Source organism: Dryobates pubescens, chromosome 13 (assembly GCF_014839835.1).
Source record: "Dryobates pubescens isolate bDryPub1 chromosome 13, bDryPub1.pri, whole genome shotgun sequence".
NCBI classification, from domain to species: Eukaryota; Metazoa; Chordata; class Aves; order Piciformes; family Picidae; genus Dryobates; species Dryobates pubescens.
The window spans coordinates 10,699,088-10,718,212 of record NC_071624.1 but is presented as its reverse complement, the minus strand read 5'-3'; the positions used below and the strand labels follow the sequence as shown (position 1 = coordinate 10,718,212).

The 19,125-nt window shown below is 43.6% G+C and overlaps 1 protein-coding gene across 13 annotated transcripts in view; it reads right to left on the bottom strand.

Moving 5' to 3' along the window:
* Positions 1-4,008: 4,008 nt before the first annotated feature.
* Positions 4,009-19,125, bottom strand: part of LRCH3 (leucine rich repeats and calponin homology domain containing 3) — a 67,590-nt gene continuing 52,473 nt past the window's right edge. For 3 of the 13 annotated variants that reach the window (XM_054167046.1, XM_054167047.1, XM_054167049.1), the window contains 8 exons: positions 18,808-18,888; positions 17,411-17,482; positions 16,483-16,531; positions 15,880-15,996; positions 15,129-15,247; positions 13,507-13,644; positions 10,426-10,503; positions 6,380-7,927 (listed from right to left, as the gene is read on the bottom strand). In XM_054167046.1, coding sequence (XP_054023021.1) covers positions 7,727-7,927; positions 10,426-10,503; positions 13,507-13,644; positions 15,129-15,247; positions 15,880-15,996; positions 16,483-16,531; positions 17,411-17,482; positions 18,808-18,888 — 855 coding nt within the window. In that variant the 3' untranslated portion in view covers positions 6,380-7,726. Of the gene's footprint in view, positions 4,774-6,379; positions 7,928-10,425; positions 10,504-13,506; positions 13,645-15,128; positions 15,248-15,879; positions 15,997-16,482; positions 16,532-16,928; positions 17,483-18,725; positions 18,889-19,125 lie in introns of those variants that run through there. The other 10 variants (XM_054167052.1, XM_054167054.1, XM_054167048.1 and 7 more) reach the window with 9 other exon arrangements.

The window sequence follows — 19,125 nt, the reverse complement described above, 5'->3', positions numbered from 1 at the left end:
GATCAGAAACCGCAGTGGACTTCTGGTTCTTGGCTGCAGAGCTGCCAAGTAAACAGGCTAAGCACATCTAGGATGGCAGCAGACACAGAGCAGTGACCCAAACCCCAGCACTTCTGAGGACCTTTGGCAGGGTTGGCACTGCTCATTTTTTTCCAGTTAGAGAGATATGGGCTGAAAAGTGCACATCTGTGATATATTCTACAGGGAAAATGGGAAATCAGAAGAGCTCTTTGGAGAAACTGTTCTCCAGGGAAGTATATGGAGAAGAAAGGCTGGACACTGAGAAGCTGGTTAGGAGGAGGCAATATTCAGAGTGAGAGCAATGAACACCAGTGAAGAGCTGGGCAGCACCCAGGAAGGCAGGAATGGAGTTGTCCGAAGCGAGTGAAGGAGTCACCAGGAGGTCAAAAAAGGATGCTGAAGCAGCTTGGTAAACAGGCAACAGCACCACAGGGGTATGCAGGGAGTCCCAAGCAGGGAGGGGCTGTGGATCTCTGGCAGAGGGTGGGTTTTTTTTTAATAGTAAAACTTGCTATGAGGGAAGAAGAGAGGAGTCAATGTTTTGGCCAGGAAGAACAAACCTTTTAAATGCTGTGGGGGCAAGGAGCAGGGGTGCAACTTTCACAGATTAAACCCAAAGTAGGATAAAACCAAGCAAAAGATGAGAAGGGCATGGGGCATCAGCACTGGCAGCAGCAAACTGCCCAGACCCAGAGTGTCCATCTGACTGTGAGAGAAGGAAAAAACTCCAGGAGGGTGGGGAGGGAGGAGCAAAAGGGTTCTGTAAAAACCTGCTGCTTCTCAGTGTCTGGGGGAGGGGAAGGTTACAAATATCCCCAGGAAGAAGCTCCTGAGGTAGCTGCAGAATGTGTGCCCGGTTGCTGGGATTTTTCTACTCTGGGTGACTATGAAAACGAGAGACACAAAGCAGGTCCAGAAGGGGCAGCTGTGGTAATGGGGAAGGGGAATACACACCTGAGACAGAGGATCCAGCGGAAGCAGCGGGACACAAAGGCTGAGAGTCGCGTTCAGTTTTCAAACTTTATTTCAAATTACCCATGGTTTCCTTGGATATTAGCAACGTGCTGGAAGTTCACACTACTGGCAGAAGGCAGGCAATTTAAAATAAAGTCTACAATACTCAGACACATTATGTCACAGACTCAGCAATGCTGGAATGTATTTACAGGTACAGCACAGGATGAAGCTTTCAAGCCCGCTCCTCTATTAATTACACGTTTACACTGTTCTCAGACATAACAAAATTAGATTGCTTTGGAAAACATCACAATATCTACACAAAAGGGTTTGTTTTTCAGATGTCCAAGTTCACCTTAGAAAGCCTCTGTTTCTAAAACATTTCTTTCAAAGAACCATTTAATAGTCAATAAAAGGGTAAAAATGCCACTCGCCATCGTGTCACTACCCAGAACAACAGAGGGGCCCTGGGCGCTGCAAAAAGCTGTCTGACTTATTTTAAGCAGGGCTTTTAGGAAAGCCTCCTCCTTCAGAAGGGAAAGGCCCAAACCCCAGCTGTTTTGCCCCAGCCACCACAATGCCACCAGAGACTGCTAAGTGCCCAAGCTGCTCAACCTGGAGTGTGTAACCTCACTGAGCCTCAACCCCTGCTCGGTGCTCAGCGCGGTTTGAAGGAAATGGAGTTGGTGTATAAACAGCAGCAAGCACAAAACACTCGGATGGATTCCTCCCACGTCCTCCAACACAAATTCCCCAGAAAGACAATTGTCTCTTCAGCACATAAAATAGACTTTTATACATGTTTTCTTTAAAATACTCTTTTCATGGGATACAACAAAAATTGCACATAAATACACCCCGAAATCCCAACCCGGTTTGCAAACCAGAACTGACGTTGTTCTTGCTATAATACATTAAATAAACCATATGATGAAACTCCAGGTTTGGAATTCTGTCCTAAACATCTGGCTAAGATTTAATGTTTGCCAGCATGGAAACACAGGATTATAAAAGTCAGACTAACACAACCACATAGACTGAAACTGCCAGAGCGAGCTGCTGTTAGAACAAAGTGATACTGGGGACAGGCCATCTGCCCAGCCGTGCACCTACTGCTCCTCACGGGAGCAGCTGTGTGGACCAGGCACCATCTCTTGCAGTCCTGGCTCAACTCCCCACCCTGTTAATCCCTAAAAACCAATACTAATGAAATGTCAAACTTCTACCAACCTGAATACTGTTAAGGTTTGTTATTCCCAAGTGCTGGAAGCTGGACTGGAGGAACCTCCCTGCCCCCAGTTCCACGAAGGGAATGGCGTTCTTAAAATGGGAATATTCAAACAGTCCACGAAGGGTGTGCTATTGAAAAGTTACCATGCTCCTGTAACAATACAAGTGACCTCATCTTGGAAATAACATGAAGTCAGGGCCCCTCTCCTTCAAATTATGTGTGGAGACAAACACACAACAAACCCTCGTGGTCTGCACTGTTGGCTGCGAGTGGCAGAATCTTCCACTCGGCAAACTACAGTGGAGCCTTCAGACACTTTTATTACCAGCACTCCTTGCAAGTAAAATGGAGTGGAACTCAAGACCCACTTCAGGAGGAAAGTACATCTGTATGGAGCTGCTCTCTTCCTTGGTGCATTGCAAGTTATTGGTATTTTAATTCCTTGCAGGGCTCAGGGCAGTGCAGTCACCCTGTGTAAAAAGGTTTGTTTCTCAGCTGTGCAGCTTTAAATGCCCTTCAGGTGTTCACCTCCACTTGCAATGGGACCAGCCAATGCCAGTAAGAAGCAACTGGAATAATTATGTGAGAGAAGGGATTCAACAGTCACCCCAGGGGACCTTGAAAGAAATACATGAAACAAACCAAACTGCAAATCAGAAGGGGAAAAGTCCAGCTAAGACCGGCCCCTGCCAGTGTTCCCATGGCAGGTTTACTTCTGCAGGAAGGACTTTCAGCTAGCCTGTCCTCATACCTTCTTCCTTTGCCCCACTCTTGCAGTATTCTGCCTCAACTATGGCCCGAGATGGAGTACCTCTGATGCCCACAGTTGGTCTCAGCCCCCGTGCACCATGTATTAGTAGCATTAACACTCTAGGATGCTTTCAATTGGCCAAAACCTGACAAAGGAAATGCATGGGTGGAGAACTGCAGTTTGAAAGGTCCTTTTTTTTGGGGTGGGGGGGCAGGGGGTGGGAAACAAAAGAAAAAAAGAAAGTAATACTGTAACTGATCTGGCAAGTGACCTTGGCCTCACCACTACACCAGAGCACACAGAGCAAGTCTTTGATTTGCAGGTCAACTTTCCAGCAAAACTTGTTGGCTGCCTCTCCCATTCCTGTACATTGAGCTCCCATTTTAATGTTATGGAAAGAGGAAGGAAGCACTGGTAGTTCTGTAATACCAGTGCATCACTACAGAAACCCCAATGATAAAAGGCTTTATTTATTAAAGCCTTGTTAAGCAACAAATGGAAGCCACATTTTTGCATCAGCTAGCTGCTTTGGCAAGGGGCGGCCCACCTGCGGGAATTCAGCAACTGTGCTTTGGAACTGTTCAGTTTCCTAGTGACTGGGGGGCTCAGTGCTCACAGGGCCTGTGTGGGATGCTTTAGCCCCTAAGAAACATAGTATTTGGTAAGGGGTTTCAAATGATTAGCATGGCAGGCTGCAATGCCTCGCACTGCACCGAAGATGCGCACATCGCTCTGGACATCAGGTCACCCTTTGACAAAGCTGCTGAGGAACCACACACATTGCCCAGCATGACCAGGTGGGGAGGTGACCAGAACGATGCAGGAGATTTCCCCTCCACTTGTGTTGGAAAAAAATATTTCAGATCAAGGCAGGTTAAAACCCAAACAGAAAGTGAAGCTAGCAAGAACGTTAATGTGATGGATAGGATTTCAACAGCGCTGGTTTAGTATCTTCAATTAGGGGTTTTTTAATTAGTATTATTTTGGGGGGGGGGGGGAAAGGTGGAGTATTTTTTCCCTTGGGGAAAAAGAAAAGAAGGAAGAAAAGAAAAAAAGAAAAAGAGTCAGGGATTTTCTCCTTCAAATTTTCTGTAATGGGGGACAGGCCAACACAAGTTACAGCTGCATGAAGTTCAACCCCTGTTATCAAACTCTGCAGGTTACGATTGCGAGCTGCTGTTTTTTGTCTAGATAACAGAAACAGTTGTTCTTTGGAGGCAAAGAAATTTCCTTTCTTTGAGCCCTGCTGGGAAGGAAAGAAACTTCATTCCCCATGTGCCCACTGCAGCCACAGCCTTCTCTTTCTTTTTATTTTTTAAAACAAATTAATTCCCCCAGGAATTGCTTCCCAAACTCTACACCCATGTCTTCAGTCTGCAAGGTCAGTTTCTACAGCTGGCTCCAACAGCCACTGCAATTCCCTGCCCTCTTCCCAATTAACTCTATATATTTTAGTTTTATTTTTTAAATAAGGGGCAAAAAAAAATATTGATAATAAAAATGTGATTGGAAACTGTTGTGATCTCCAAAAAAAATGGAGAAATGAAGTAAAACATTCCTGTCAGGAATCACGGGAACTCATTTCCTTAGAACAGAGCTCTGTGTGTTTGGATGCACTGCATGGGCAGTAAAGTCTTCAGGTCCTTCTGCTTAGCCAAGGTAAACCAAAAGATCTTGGAGGTCTTTACACAGCAGACAAGTGGTGAAGTTGCTGCTGCTTTGGGGGTGCCAGCTCCAGGAGCGCCTGGACAGTCACAGCTACCTGTGTCAAACCCTTCTCTTCTAAAATATGTAGAGGCAAACATAATTGCTCCTGAATGGGGAACAAAACAAAGACAGAAACAAAATGGATGAAAAACACTCAACTGAAAACAAAACAAAACAAAAAAAAAACTTAAGCAAAAGGTGACTGAAATATGAAATGTTATGGACAGCCAGCACACACACAGGTATGAAATGAAAACTCCTGCTTGTGACTAAAGAACCGTGAACATGACTGCTCAAAGGAGGAGGCCTTGGGGTAATCCTCCTGCTTCTTTGTGAGAAAATCACACAAGAGTTTGAGAAAGGACTGTGGGAGAGATGGGGAAGAGCCAACTGTCCTCTGCCCACACTGCAATGGCAGCAGTTTGTGAAACCACGAGCAGATGAACTTAGGGAAGGGGAAAGCTTTGCTTCAATACGATGAAGCTGCTACAACACTGAGAAGGAGAGGAACCAAGGCTTCCTTTCCCAAACACAGCTGCCTTTTTGAGGAGTCCTCATGCAGCAAGCCTGCTTCACTATGTAATGAGGCAAGACCTGCTTTAAAGCCAAGAATGCAATACTAGTGTGTGCTATGGAAACTGTGTAACAAGCCTAAGAGAACACACCAGGCTTAGAAGCAATTCTCATCTCAGGAGACACGCTGCCTAGCTGAAGTCCTTCTGTCTGTACATATTCATTACAAAAAGTCCTTGGAAGGCACAATAAAGCAGAAAGCTGTTTTATGGAAGAAAAGGGGGAAAAAAAACCCAACCCAAGTCTTGCTTCTAAGTATGGCTGAAATAACCTGGATCAGACATGTAGGAAATGTCATTTCTGCTGTCCAAGGCAATGAGAAATCGACAGTGTGTTTGTAGGCAAGTGAACATCCTGTGTGATGTGCGAGTCTCTGCTGCCTCTTTACCTTCCAGAAGCACCCCTGCTCAGCAGGCTACCTCAGAACCAGGCTAAGGAGTAAGAGTAACACGCAAGATGCAAAAAGAGGTTTCAAAGTGTTTATTAATAATTGTGCTATTCTCAGATTAAGATGGATTTAAAGCCTCATCCTACGTAAGTCCTTGGCACATCCTGGCCATCCTCACTCCACATCAGTCAGGATACATGTCCAACAGTTCCCTGGGTCTGTACAAAAGAACCCAAGTCTGTCCCTCCTAAAGAACTACATGTTTTTCACATGTTATTTCCACAGCAACCTGTATTTCTCCACTCTTTGAACCTTTACTGATTGCTGATGTTAAAGAACTCCTTCAGCATAAACAGTGGCAGCCAATGCTCCTCCCGCAAAGCTCAGAGCGGGGAGAAAACCAATGAACCCAGCCTGAAAAATGCTCCCAGCAAGCCATCTGATCAGGCTGAGCTATACATTATTCTTCCAGCAAGTTTGTTCCTTTGAAAGAAGTGTGCTTTTGGAGAAAACCCTTGTAAACTTGAGCAAATATGCCTTATCTTTTTTTCTTATGTATGCATACAGATAAGGGGCAAAGCTTTGGAATGACTCCATACCACAGTCATGACAAACAACATTGACAGACTGGAAGGCACTGTTAGTGTAAAACCCCTTGCAGCTTTTATCACAGTGTTCATTAGAAGAGATTAAGAAACATAGGAACTGAGTTCATTTTAGTCCATACCAGTAAGCAGTGCAAAAAAAAAAAACCACCAAAGCTTCTTCAAAAATAAAGCCATCTACCCTAGCCAAAGGTCCCCTCTTTCCTTGATCATGCTGTGTGTGATCTGGAAAGAGAGCATGAGCTCCTCTACTTGCTCCTTTGTCACTCACTTTCAGTTCCAAGAACTCGTGAGATCCATGTACACGTAACACATTTTTACTGGTAGTGACCACATTCACAACTAAACTCCTGTGTGTCTTAAACTGTGCTTCAGAGCTGTGCCCAGGTTGAGGCTGGAATGCTAACACCACTCCAGCCTGGCTCCCAAGCCATGCACTGTATTTTCAGATACAACAGAAAGATACTGAAAACACGTTTGGAACAGATGTTTGATTTAACACTTACCTGTCACTGGTCTCTGAGCAGAGTTCCTGAACTGATCTACACTCTGAGGAGACATGGTCTTTTGCACATCTTATGGGGAGTGTCCTGAAGTTCAGAGGTGTCCCTGAGACATTAAAGCATTAAAGCACCAGGATGCTTTTCCTGGGGAGGGAAAAGCTTTGAAGCTTATGGAAGACTACCTGAGTTTAGTGAAACAGTGAAGAGTGATCATGCAGCCAGGACTTAGGCTCTGAAATTCTTTAGCATCTGACAGTATCCTTAAGATTTTTTTGTCTTCTGTGCAGAAAACTGCTTTCAAAGCTGTTGAAGGGCTCAATTTCTCAGAAAATTTCCTGCTTTATCTGTTATGAAGCTCAAGGAGCTCAGGATTCACTGACAGTGATTTTAAAGAGCCTGACTCAAAGTAATACACCAGAGTCTACAAGCAGGAGAAATCAAATACTCTCAGAAGCAGGACAAGGGACTGAGGGTAAGAAGATAAATATCAGTTATGAAGTCCTGTAGACAAAACTTACCAGACCATGTCTCCTAAGACTGTGAGATCTCATCAAGAACACTGACAATGAAAACAAAACCACTTTGCAGTGTTTAACATTTTTCATCAGATAATCCTTAAGCATTTTACCAATGTGGGTGCAATTCCCACCGTACAGAAGAGGAAACTGAGGCACAACCTGACCAGGCAGTTTTCCCAGCACTGTATTCATACACCTGTGTGTCCTAATCCCAGTCCCTTGCTCTAGCCCACACTCAGCACTTCCTCCCTTCTAGAAGCATGATAGCTGCTACATATGACACAGCAAATACAAATGTGAATCATGTCACAGATAGTCGTGTGGCTGCACCCATGTGTTTGCTCATCGTACTTGTCACCTCTGTTCCATCAGTGGGAAAGAAATCACTTCATACACACAGTCTTGTAAAAACCAAACTCCTTTCCCAAGCACCAGAGTGATGGAGGGAGGAAGTGGCACCACTATCCTTCCGCTAGAGAAAAAAGACCCAGCGATAGAACATACAGAGCGTTAGCATTAGAGTACAGTAAAACACCACAAAGCCCCAGAGCTGAATGGAAAGGGAGACAAGACTGGATTCTTCTGAATCTGTCCCCAGGGAAAGAAGAGTCTCAACTGTTCTTTTAACGCTGAGGTTTAGCTGAAGAATGTCAGAAGGGGAACAAAGATTGTCCTGTCCAGAATGTGTGAGCAGGAAGGGAAAACAGACAGAAAAAAAAAGGTCAGTCAGTTAGCCATAGCAACATCCATGAAGCAGTCAGTCATCAGACATCTCAGATAAAACCTACATGCTCCAGAAGTGTTGTCTCACAGCTGGTTAATTCTCACAGAGGAATTTGCAAGACTCCCATTGCACAAAACTCACTTAATGCAAATGTTTAGTGAGGTGCCTGTCACCTGTACAGCTTAAACGTGTAACAGTCTCTGTTGTGAAAGACACAGCAGTTTACACATGCCTTAGTGAAAAACATTTCTCTCCAGAGGAAATGAAGAGGTTTCTGAGATGCTGCTGGCACTGACTACTCACCAAAGCTAAGTCTGCACATATATCTTAGTTAAGGAAAACAGTAGACAAGGGATTATTTATGTATAACCGATGCTTGAATGCAGTATCCTGCAGAAACATCTATTACTAATTACAAGTTTAAATGCTCTGTAAGTACTCCCACTGTGCATATTTTCCCTCCCTTTCACACAGGCAACTGCTGTAAATCAGTGAAATCTAGATGCACATATCAGTCTGTCCAACTGTTGGGTGCTTTTGATCCAAGGGCTTTAACTAGCCAAGTCCTACAGAAAGAGCTGTTCCATTGTGGTGCCTGTACCTGGTGTTTTCTAAAAGCAGCCTTCCTCTTAGCAGGTATGTCTACATAGATCCATACTTTCAGAAAGCCTTTTATTTCTGTAACTAGAATTGAAATGAAAAGAAATATCTGCAAGCATCTTTTCAAGAAAAATATACTAGGCTGCCATGCCATTCTTGCCTGCCATGCCATTCTTGCCTGCAGGTATCTCACGCTCACATCTCAGTAGGTATGTAATGGAGACACGTGAGAACAACTTTGGAGGTCAGGTGGGGTTATTCCACTAAGTTTTCCCAGAGCCACTGTCCTTGTGGCTCTTTCACATTAAAGTAACAGATATGAGAAAACCAAGAGGGTCCTGGACAGTAGGTGTAGTAAATGTAGCAGAGTGAGGCTACAAGGGACTTAAATCTTGAGTGGCTTTTTTGTTTGGATGCTTTTAAACATGAATCCTTTCAGTGATCTGGACCTGTACTGCAGTCCCATAACAATCACATCTGCACATTTGAGGGAGCTATAACTAGGAAGGCTGGGATGGAATTGAACAGTCTCAAGCTGCGCCAGGGGAGGTTTAGACTCGAGGTGAGGAGAAAGTTCTTCACCGAGCGAGTCGTTCGTCATTGGAATGTGCTGCCCAGGGAGGCGGTGGAGTCACCATCCCTGGAGGTGTTCATGAGGGGACTGGACGTGGCACTTGGTGCCATGGTCTAGTCATGAGGTCTGTGGTGACAGGTTGGACTAGATGATCCTCGAGGTCTCTTCCAACCTTAGTTATACTATGTACTGTGAACAGTTTTGCCCCACCAAAATGATACTGTGCAGTTCAGCAGAGGGTTAAAGGCTGAAAAAACAATGACCTGTAACTCCCTACCACCTTCTAAGACAATTCACTGCTGAGTCATGAAACTGGCAGGCAGCTCAACAGCTCTGCTACCCTAAAATCCCAGTGCTTCAAATGCCTGCAAGTGAAGTTACCTAAACCACCAAAAAATAACTGCATGACTGACTCAGGAACATTGCTTTTAGAGAGAGCTGGGAAAGGAGTCACCAGGTCTACCTTTCCCTTTCACAACACAAAAGAAAGAAAACAGCACCTACAACAGAAACACTGATGCTTAGCAGTGTGAGAAACCAAATCAATTAATGCACTAGAAGAAAAATTAAGAAAAACATGACACATATCAAAACTATTTGTACTGACACAGCTGCTGAGTAAGACAAAGTAGAAAGGACAGGACAGCATAAAAGTGCAACTGGACTCAGAGGGACTATTTTTTAATGTTCCCACTTCCTGGCTCTTCTGCAGGTTTCACAAGAGGACAAGGAATACCAGAAAAAGATAGACTCTACCACTGGTACATAACAAAGGAATTAGGATCTATGCAAAGATAGCTACCATGAGAGAAAGGCCACAAGTACTGTGAATTGTTGGTAAGGCAGTAAAGACATTCATGTAAGAGAATCATTCTGAAAGAACGTGAAAAGCTTTGGGATAAAAATAACACATGCAAAAGGCCATCCAAATTTTAACCACTTTTTAGCTGCCAAATATCTAATATCGAGAAGATGTAATTGTTTGTATAGAATAGCTTGCAATTACAAAGGCAAGACTCAAACTGCAAGAGCTGTTATGAATTTGAGGCTCAACAATAAACGAATCAGACCTCTGATAAACTACCTCTGACTTCATTTTGCTCTGGAAGACAATGCAAGGTCACGTCTGATCTGCAAGACACAGCTTATACCTGAACCTTCTAAGCATTTAATCATCTGGTTTTCAGCCAGTCTTTCAAAGAGGGTTTCATTTGCTGCAGCATCATACAAAACTGCACCTGAAACATGGTATCAGGGTAGCTGAAATACGTACCTGAGGCACTCCAATCCTTCTGCAGGCTTCCAAGAAGTTCTCCACGTTCCGTCTGCACTTTGCCATCGTAAGCTTAGGCTGCAAGGAAGCAAAGGAGACAGGCACAGTGTGTTCTTAACTGGCAGGATTTTAAAAGATTATTAGATTTTTTTTTTTTAAATTTAGACAGTTTTTTAGAAATAAAATGTCTTTGCCAAATAACACATTAGACTGCTACAAGCTTGTCTAACTGAAAGCAGGCTCTGGTAGAGTTTGCTCTTTATAAAAGCAAGCACAAATTTCAAAGCCGTGTCACGAAAAGCTGAATGTTTTCAAGAAAAGGCAGTACTAAGCTGGGTGATATTTACCTACAAGGTGTTATATAAAACCAGCCAGCACTTTAGTGACTGCAGTATGGCCACAACAACAAAAAGAAGGTATGTTTTGAACAAAACACACATGCACGGCTGCCACGCTGCGATTTCAGAGCAATTCTGTGATACGAAGTAATGTGCAGTCTGTTCTGGATTACTGATCCATAACTGTGTAAACATCAAACCATATTTCAATTAGCAAAAAGAGAGGGGGGAAAAAAGGAAAAAAAGAAAGGTCAGATGAAACCAGACAAAAATGGGAGAAAACTGAAGCTTGCTGCTTGCAAGCCTCTTGTAGACGTGTCTGACGTAGCTGTTTGAACGGCACTCGGTGGCATCTTTTTCAAGCAAGCTTTTTTCCTACAGTTAGCTTTTACACCTCTACACAGACAGACACCACAGCACAGGCTCTGTCTTGGTCCTGTCCTAAAGACTGAGAGAACTGGGGCTGTGTAGTCCTGAGAAGGTTGAGAGGGGATCTTATTAATGTCTATAAATATCTGAAGGGTGGGTGTCAAGTCTCTTCCTGGGGGTGCCCAGTAAGAGGACAAGGAACAACAGGTCCAGGCTGGCACACAGGAAGTTCCACCTCAGCATGAGGAGAAACTTTAACAGGCTCTCCAGAGAGGTTGTGGAATCTCCTTCTCTGGAGACTTTCAAACCCCACCTGGATGCATTCCTGTGTGCCCTGCCCTAAGTGATCCTGCTGTGGCAGCAGGTGGTACTAGATGATCTCTAGAGGTTCCTTTCAAGCCCTAACACACTATGAATCTTGAGGCTTATTCTTTTCTGGTTAGAGACTCAAGTTTCTGCTCCTCTGAACAAGCTACCCACAGCAGTGGGTAGCAGCTTTTATGGGTTCAGAATTTTTCTGTAAGGTTTGAAGCTTCTTCTGCTCTGTCCCTGCAATGTGCCATATTTCCCTACCAAGACAGCAGGTTAAAAAAGACTAGTGCTGAGTTCTTTCTAGCAAAGGAAAGAGGGAATATAAAGATGATCTTGTGACTGAAAGAGTTGGGGCTGTTCAGTCTGGAGAAGAGAAGGCTCCGAGGTGACCTAATTGTGGCCTTCCAGTATCTGAAGGGGGCCTACAAGAAGGCTGGGGAGGGACTTCTCAGGATATCAGGTAGTGATAGGACTAGCGGGAATGGAATGAAGCTGAAGCTGGAGGTGGGGAGATTCAGACTGGACGTGAAGAGGAAGTTCTTCACCGTGAGAGTGGTGAAGCCCTAGAATGGGTTGCCCCGGGAGGTGGTTGAGGCCCCGTCCCTGGAGGTGTTTAAGACCAGGCTGGATGAGGCTCTGGCCAGCCTGATCTAGTGTGGGGTGTCCCTGCCCATGGCAGGGGGTTTGGAACTAGATGATCCTTGTGGTCCCTTCCAACCCTGACTGATACTATGATACTATGACTGAGGGACGACATGACGACTCTTCTGCTCCTGGAGCTGTGCAGCTAAGGGCTGCCTCTTCCTTGGGATTTATATGACAACATCCTGATTTAATTCCTAACACAGAACATTCAACAGTACACAGATCCAGGCCACTGAAAGGACATTCTCAATGATGTAAGACTACTGAATAGCAGCTGTGGGTCTTTTCCCTTCACCATTCTACAGCCTGCCTGAAAAGCTGGCACAGCCAGTTAAGCTGTTCTCAAAATAATGAAGAGATCTGCCAGTTCACAGCAAGCCCAAGGGAGAAGAACCCACAATGTTAGAGTAGGCAGCCCTCTAAGTGCCAGTTGAAATTCCAACCAACACCGACTGCTTCCAAAATAAGGCAAAGAAAACTCAACATAAATGTTTCAATCCCTTCTCCCAGGAAAAATCTTCATTTTTTCCTCTACCCTTATACAATTTAAAGGTGCATCACAAGCAAGCTGCCTGCTGATAAGACTTCAAGGAGATGACTCTAAATATTTTTGCTGAACTTTCTAACTTTCACAAATGCAGGTTAGATCTTTCAGTACTTCACAGTTCTTGAATTTTCTCTAATTCTGTGCTTTCCCTACAGGATATGCAGTAATGCACCCTGAACCAGACCACCTTCAGTGCTTTCCAGAAACACTTCAGTTAGGCAGGGTCAGAGAAACAGCTTCAGACATTTTCAGAATTCTCTGGGAATTTCCTTCCTTGCTCTGAACAGTCCCCAGATACAACCACCCTTGTTCCTGTTATCACAGAGGTGTGACTGGATTTGTTTTGTTCCGCCAGATGCTGCTCTCCAAGTAGCTCAAGTGTGCTTTGCTACAATTCCTGAGCAGAAGAATTTGCAGGGCTGTGAAGTGGATGGGAATTAACTTGGCTTCCCTGACTGTTTCCAGTAGTGTATGTGTAGTGGCATCCTAAACATTGTGGAGAATGCTGTTTTTCACTACTATCTGTTTTCCTGAACTTCTAAGGTATTTTGATCTTTTGAAGCGTGCTGTTTAATTTCTCATGCTGAATTGTCCTCTTAGCCTACTTTTCAAGTTAACACAGGCAAGACTGGAAAATGCTAACATTTTCTTACAATCTGTGGTTAAAACCAGCTTCACTGAAATGAAACAAACCCAAGCATCATTTCCTTTCATGACATTATAGACCTTTTCCAGGCAGAACAGCTGGCCAGTTTTTGTCATGTACATTCACAGGGGAGACCGCTGAATTGAGCGCTTGTCTGGACTGCAGGACTTTGTTGGGTGTAAATTGGGACACCTATAAAATGCTATCAATTATTGCATACTTACAACAGCAGGTGAGGGGACATGAATGCTGGGAACAGACCGAGGACGCACATGATTAGCTAAATGGCACAGAACAACACCATCGGTGAGAGCGGCTCCAAGGTCACTGGGCAGTGACACTTTCAACCGGGATTCGATATTCTGCAGACAAATGAACATGGACACACCAAACATAAGAGCTGGCTTCCTCCAGCTGTTCCATTCTGTAGAACATTTTTCTAAGAGGCAGAGAGCTTGTATCACAACTCTGTTCAGCCTCATGGCATGGCCAAACAGCTTTTGGAGTCACATCAAGGAAAGCTCTGCACAGTACTGTGGGCCAAGGCTGACCACACTCCAGGAGCAACTGAGTTCAGTGATGAACAGTTTGCATTGTACAGCACAGGGGACTAGGAACAGTATTCCTAATCTTACATACCCTCAGAGAATGGTTGAGACACAGCAAGTGAAAATAATTGTCTTTGTGGGTTGGAGGACAACAGAGTTAACAGAAGACAAGACAACATTTTTGCCTGCAAAGAAAAACCTGAACTACTTGGCACAGTTTTTAATAAATGAGGTAGTTAGCCTCTGTGCAAGAGAATGAAAATTGAATTCAGGCTTTTAACCTTATTTCAAACACCAAGTTCTTATGCTGAATCTAAATTGTTTTTCTTGGTAATTGATTAAAAAAAAAAGAGATTTAGGCTTAGCTGGGGAAGAGAACAAGAGAGACTACACACAAAGCATTCTGAGATAAGAGAAGAGAAGCTACTCAAACAGCACTGAGTTTTGAGTTGGTTTAGGGTAACTTTCTCCTTTGCCAAAATTTACAAAGAGAAGGAATTCTCTCTGTCCATCTGAGTTATACTTGTGGCTTTTAAAAGCAGTTTTAACAAGTAGGAGCTCTTATTTCTTGGTAAAGTTCAAACAATCAATTAGAACACCTCAAGGAAACCCTTCACACTCTCCAGAAACAAGTCTGGAGCAAAGCAGTGCAGTACCTTAATGCCATGTGGCATTTTCAATGTTGATTATTGTCATTGTACCTGGGGCACAAACCAGGAGCGTGGTGGCCCTGAACAGACAAAAAGCACAAGCATAAGGAATATTTGTATCTCAGATGTTCTGCAGTATAGAATAGAGTTAACCAGGCTGGAAAAGATCATCAAGTCCAACCTATCAATAGATGGATCCAGAGCACACAAGGGAGCCATGCTGTCAGCATGACTGGCAGTAGTCTCTGTACTCCATCTGCTTTTCTGTGGGCTTTACAGCAAAGAGGAGTTTTTAAAAAGAGATTAAAAGGAAGCTAGGGAGGCAGCTTGCCAGGGAGGCCCTTGCAAGTGTGGAGGCTGATAAGGACAAAAGGAAGCACAAAATAATTTTAAAAGCAGGTATCACCAGTCACTTGGAAGCAAGAGCCAGCACAGTTTATTTTACAGAACTGGAAGCTGATCTTATCCACTACAAAACCCAAAGTGAACACCACCGTATCCCTCTGAAAGAAAGAATCACTTAGACTGTGCAACTTTTGGTCAATTGTGCACCATAATGGTTCAGTGAAACTGGCCCAAAACACAAGGAGAGACTTAGCAGGGTGCATTTATTAAGATGTCCAGGTGCTGGCTCCCAGCAGCACTTACCTTACGCAGCTGCTCTATTAGCTCCAGCTCCTCCTCTCGCTGTTTGGAGTTCTGTCTTACTCTAGGGTCTGCAGAATCATTAGCAGGAGACAAGGCACGGGTAGAAGATGAAGTAACAGCTGAAAAAGGAGCAGGAAGGAAGGAAGGAAAATCACTAAGCATGGTTTGACTGATTGTCCTTCACTGCTGAGCTACACAAGGACACACAGGGTTCCAGAATGGGCACAGTGCATGCCTTCTCACTAATCTTTCTTTCATTTGATGATTAATCCAATTAACGATCTACTAGTCTAAGTGAGGTGTCCTGTAACACATTTTCCTTCCTGTTTGGATTCTGTTCTTTGTTGGATAATAACCAGTCACAAAGGAGGACCAAGTTTTGCCAGATGAATATGTTAGAACAGTTCAGTGTTCCCACAGAAACTGGAGTTTTGTTAGCTGCTCCTGTCCAAGTATCAAGATGCCCTCATCAGCTGTTGAAGGCTTTTGTGGCATTTCCTCACTATCTTTTCCAGGTTTTCTTTTGGAAGTGCAAATTTCCACATTTCCACAAGAAAGACAAAAGAAGAGCTGACAGCTCTAAATAACAAATTGGGTATTCTCAAACTATTTAATGCCATCTACCTACATGGGGAACTCTAAAAGTAATTTGATGATAATGAGCTGAAGTAACAGAATGGTGCAAAACCTAGGAAAGCAGAGGTTAATATAACACAGAAAAACTAGCTGATGACTGAGCTATAAAACCTACCTTTCTTTGCTTCATCCCTGACAGCTGCTGCTCGGAAAAGGAAACTCTCAGGTCGCTGGGAAGGGTTTCTATAGGAAGGCGGGGCTGCATGGCCAGGATATGAAGGGGAAAGGTGGACTAAACAAATGTGGAAAGGCACAGGAAAGGAAAGGAGGAAGGAAATGGTTAGAGTTTAAACAGGAAATGGGTTCAGCAATGTGATAATTAAAAAGAACAAACCAAAAATTTTAACATAATAATGACAAAATGAATTACAGCCATGCATGACAAAAGCGCAGAGCAGGAAAAGGCACTTCCAAGGACACTTGCATGCAAAGCACATTCCACATACCAACTCCAGCAACTGTTCTGACTGTTGCTGAATGCATCTGTGTGCCAAAGCCTGTAGGGAAGGCCTAAGCCAGCTAAACCCTAGCTCTGCCTGAAGACATGCTTCACTCGTGTTGTCGCTTGCCTGACGTGTTTCTACGGGGCCCCAAACAACTGGGGGAATTCTCAAACACACAAGAGATGGGAACATGTGCTCCCTTTTCTTCATTGTACAAAATAAGCAAGCAGGCATTTTGATCTTCCTTTTCAGAAACTTCTTCCTTTCCCTGTTACCTGTCTGAGTGGTAGGTGAGCCAGGGGAGATGGTAGATCTGTCATCACTCTGTGGACAAAGAAAGCAGAAAAGTGTAAATGGTCCCAGTCTGGAAAAGCTGTGACTATGTTCTAATTTGCTGTGTTCTAGAGAAAGGCTTCATCCATCTAAATGTGTTTCAGAAAAAAACAGAAATGTGAAGACAGACAGAATGCTGGTCCCCAAGCCTCATCTCTGCAGAAAGTGAGTTTTTCTTCTGCAGAAATGACAAATGGTGGGATTGAAATTATTTTTTGAAAGAAAAAGAATGATGAAGCTGCACTGACTGTGCAGTGACAGATCTCTGCTTACTCTGCCTCCCAACCATAACTTCCAAAGTATTCTTTGCAAAGAGGACAGAAAAACAGACATGGAAATAACATGCAGGACTTGCATTACAGCAGCACTGGTAAGGATACACCACCTCTTTGACACCTGTGCTAATGCAATGCTGCTGTTCACCAAATGTCACTGTCCCCAGAGAAACCCACTGTGCTTACAGAGAGTAGTAATTTCTTGTAATGAATGCATCCAGTATAGCAGTTTCCAGAGGAGGAAGAAACATAGGGTATCTGTATTCAAAAGGAAGCTGGTAAAGAATACAACAAGAGCACTTTTGATGAACTTGGTCAAGAGCAAATGATCTTGCACGGAAAAAGCAACATCAAAGACAACCAAGAAACCCTTGGAGCAGAGGCTGATTACCATGTTTCGATAGCTGAGGCCACCTGTAGACACAGCCTAAAGCTAAGATGAGGTAATATCTACTACAGTTTAATCAGGTAAATTGGATTCATACCCTACCTGAACTTTTGCTTAGAAGCTGACAGACTAACACCTGTTAAAACAGATGTGTGGATCCAAGAGTTTTTTGTTGCTTTACTGGTGAATGATAATAGCAAGAGATACCTTGACAGGACTGAAGGTAGAGGCATTAGGCAGGGTAGTAGCAGAGCTTTCTTGATTCAACCCTGAGAGTGACTAAAGGCAGAAAGAAAAAAAAAAGAAAGGGAAAAGAAGGCAGAAGCAGTATTAGCAAATAGCTGACAGCTCATGCACAAAGGTGGAATGCAGTAGACAAGGTAAAAAGGAAGAGGTGATCATGATCACATTCTCAGAGACACTCAACAGGCAACAGACTTGCTGAATTACAGCTAAAGCCTTCCTGTCCTCCTAAACTTTTCAGCTAATGAGCTTGGGAGGTGAATTTTTCCTTTTACACACAACACAATGACACCAAAAGCAGAATTAAGAACAAAGTGAGGTAGAAGCTTCTTTAGTAACAACCAATGTAACACCCAATGTAACAACTACACCATCAAGACAAAAGGAAATTTTACCCAACAACAGTTCATTCTGAGCCACCATTCAGAAAAAATTAACTTTTATTTTACTCTTTCACCTATCTTGTGTATTTTTAGTAAGTTATTTTCCTATCAACTATGTGAAATCAAAGAAACCCACAGCTTTGTATCTGCCACAAATACCTAATGCTGGTCCCTGTGAATTATGCACAAAGGTGCACAAACCTGGGGTAGGTGTCAGTGTGAAGTTTTAGGGTGCTGTCATAAATAAAATGCAGCCAATGTCAATTATAACCAATATCATAAACCACCCAAATAAACAACTTTTCATGCCCACAGAACAGGAGCTTCAGCATGCCAACCTGTTGCTGACAGGTGGATCTAGAAGGCTAAATAAAAACACTACCATTTGAGGACTGAGTGGCTCAAGAATGAAACTATCACTTTCTGAAAACCACATTCAAACAGCAAAGTGACAGTTCAGCACAGGAAAAGAACACCAAATGACACCTAGAAAACTCTACAGATGTGGATGACACACTTGGGAGTGTTAGTATATAAGATGATTCGCCATTGTTCTGCCACTTCAGAACAGGACAGCCAGGAAGGGCTATAAAGGACAGAAAGGCAGGCCTTAAATACAAATATCTTAAGGTGTTACACAGATGTAACAGCTGATCCTCAAGACAGCCTATTTCTCCACAGCAAGGTAGAGCAAAATAAAAAAGAGGGAGTTTCTTTTTTGGTTGTTTTAAAGAGTTTAAAGATATCACTTAATCAAAACATTAGCTAGTATATGAGCACAGTAAAATAAATCAGAAGTAGGTGGTCTGTAAAATTAGCATAACTATTTATTCCTGTATCAAAAGAGCAAGACAGCCTTGACACAGACTAACAAGAAGTCGTCACAATCCACGTACCCAGCAGTGGGCGAAGGGAGGGGGAACACGGCACACCACAGTGTAGGACAATCACAACAGCAGCACACTGCATGCTCTTCACCTGTTTGCGAGTCCCTGGCCTTCTCTTAATGGTATTGGTGTTACTGTCAATCTCAAACACAAACAGAGGCTCAAAGCCATTCTGTCAGGGACAGCAAGGAGAGAGAGGGAAGAAAGGAAGAAGTAAGGCAAAGACTGTAAGAAAAGGTAGCCACGATAAAAAAGGAGCCAGGATTCTGCAGTTGAGACTTAAAACACCCTACTGCACGTGCTGCACTTGGCCTCTGGGCTAGCACTGAAGTCCGAGATGTCTCCCTGTGCCAGAGACAGGGACTGCCAAACCAGAGTCCAGCCAGAACTCTGCACAAACCAAATAAGG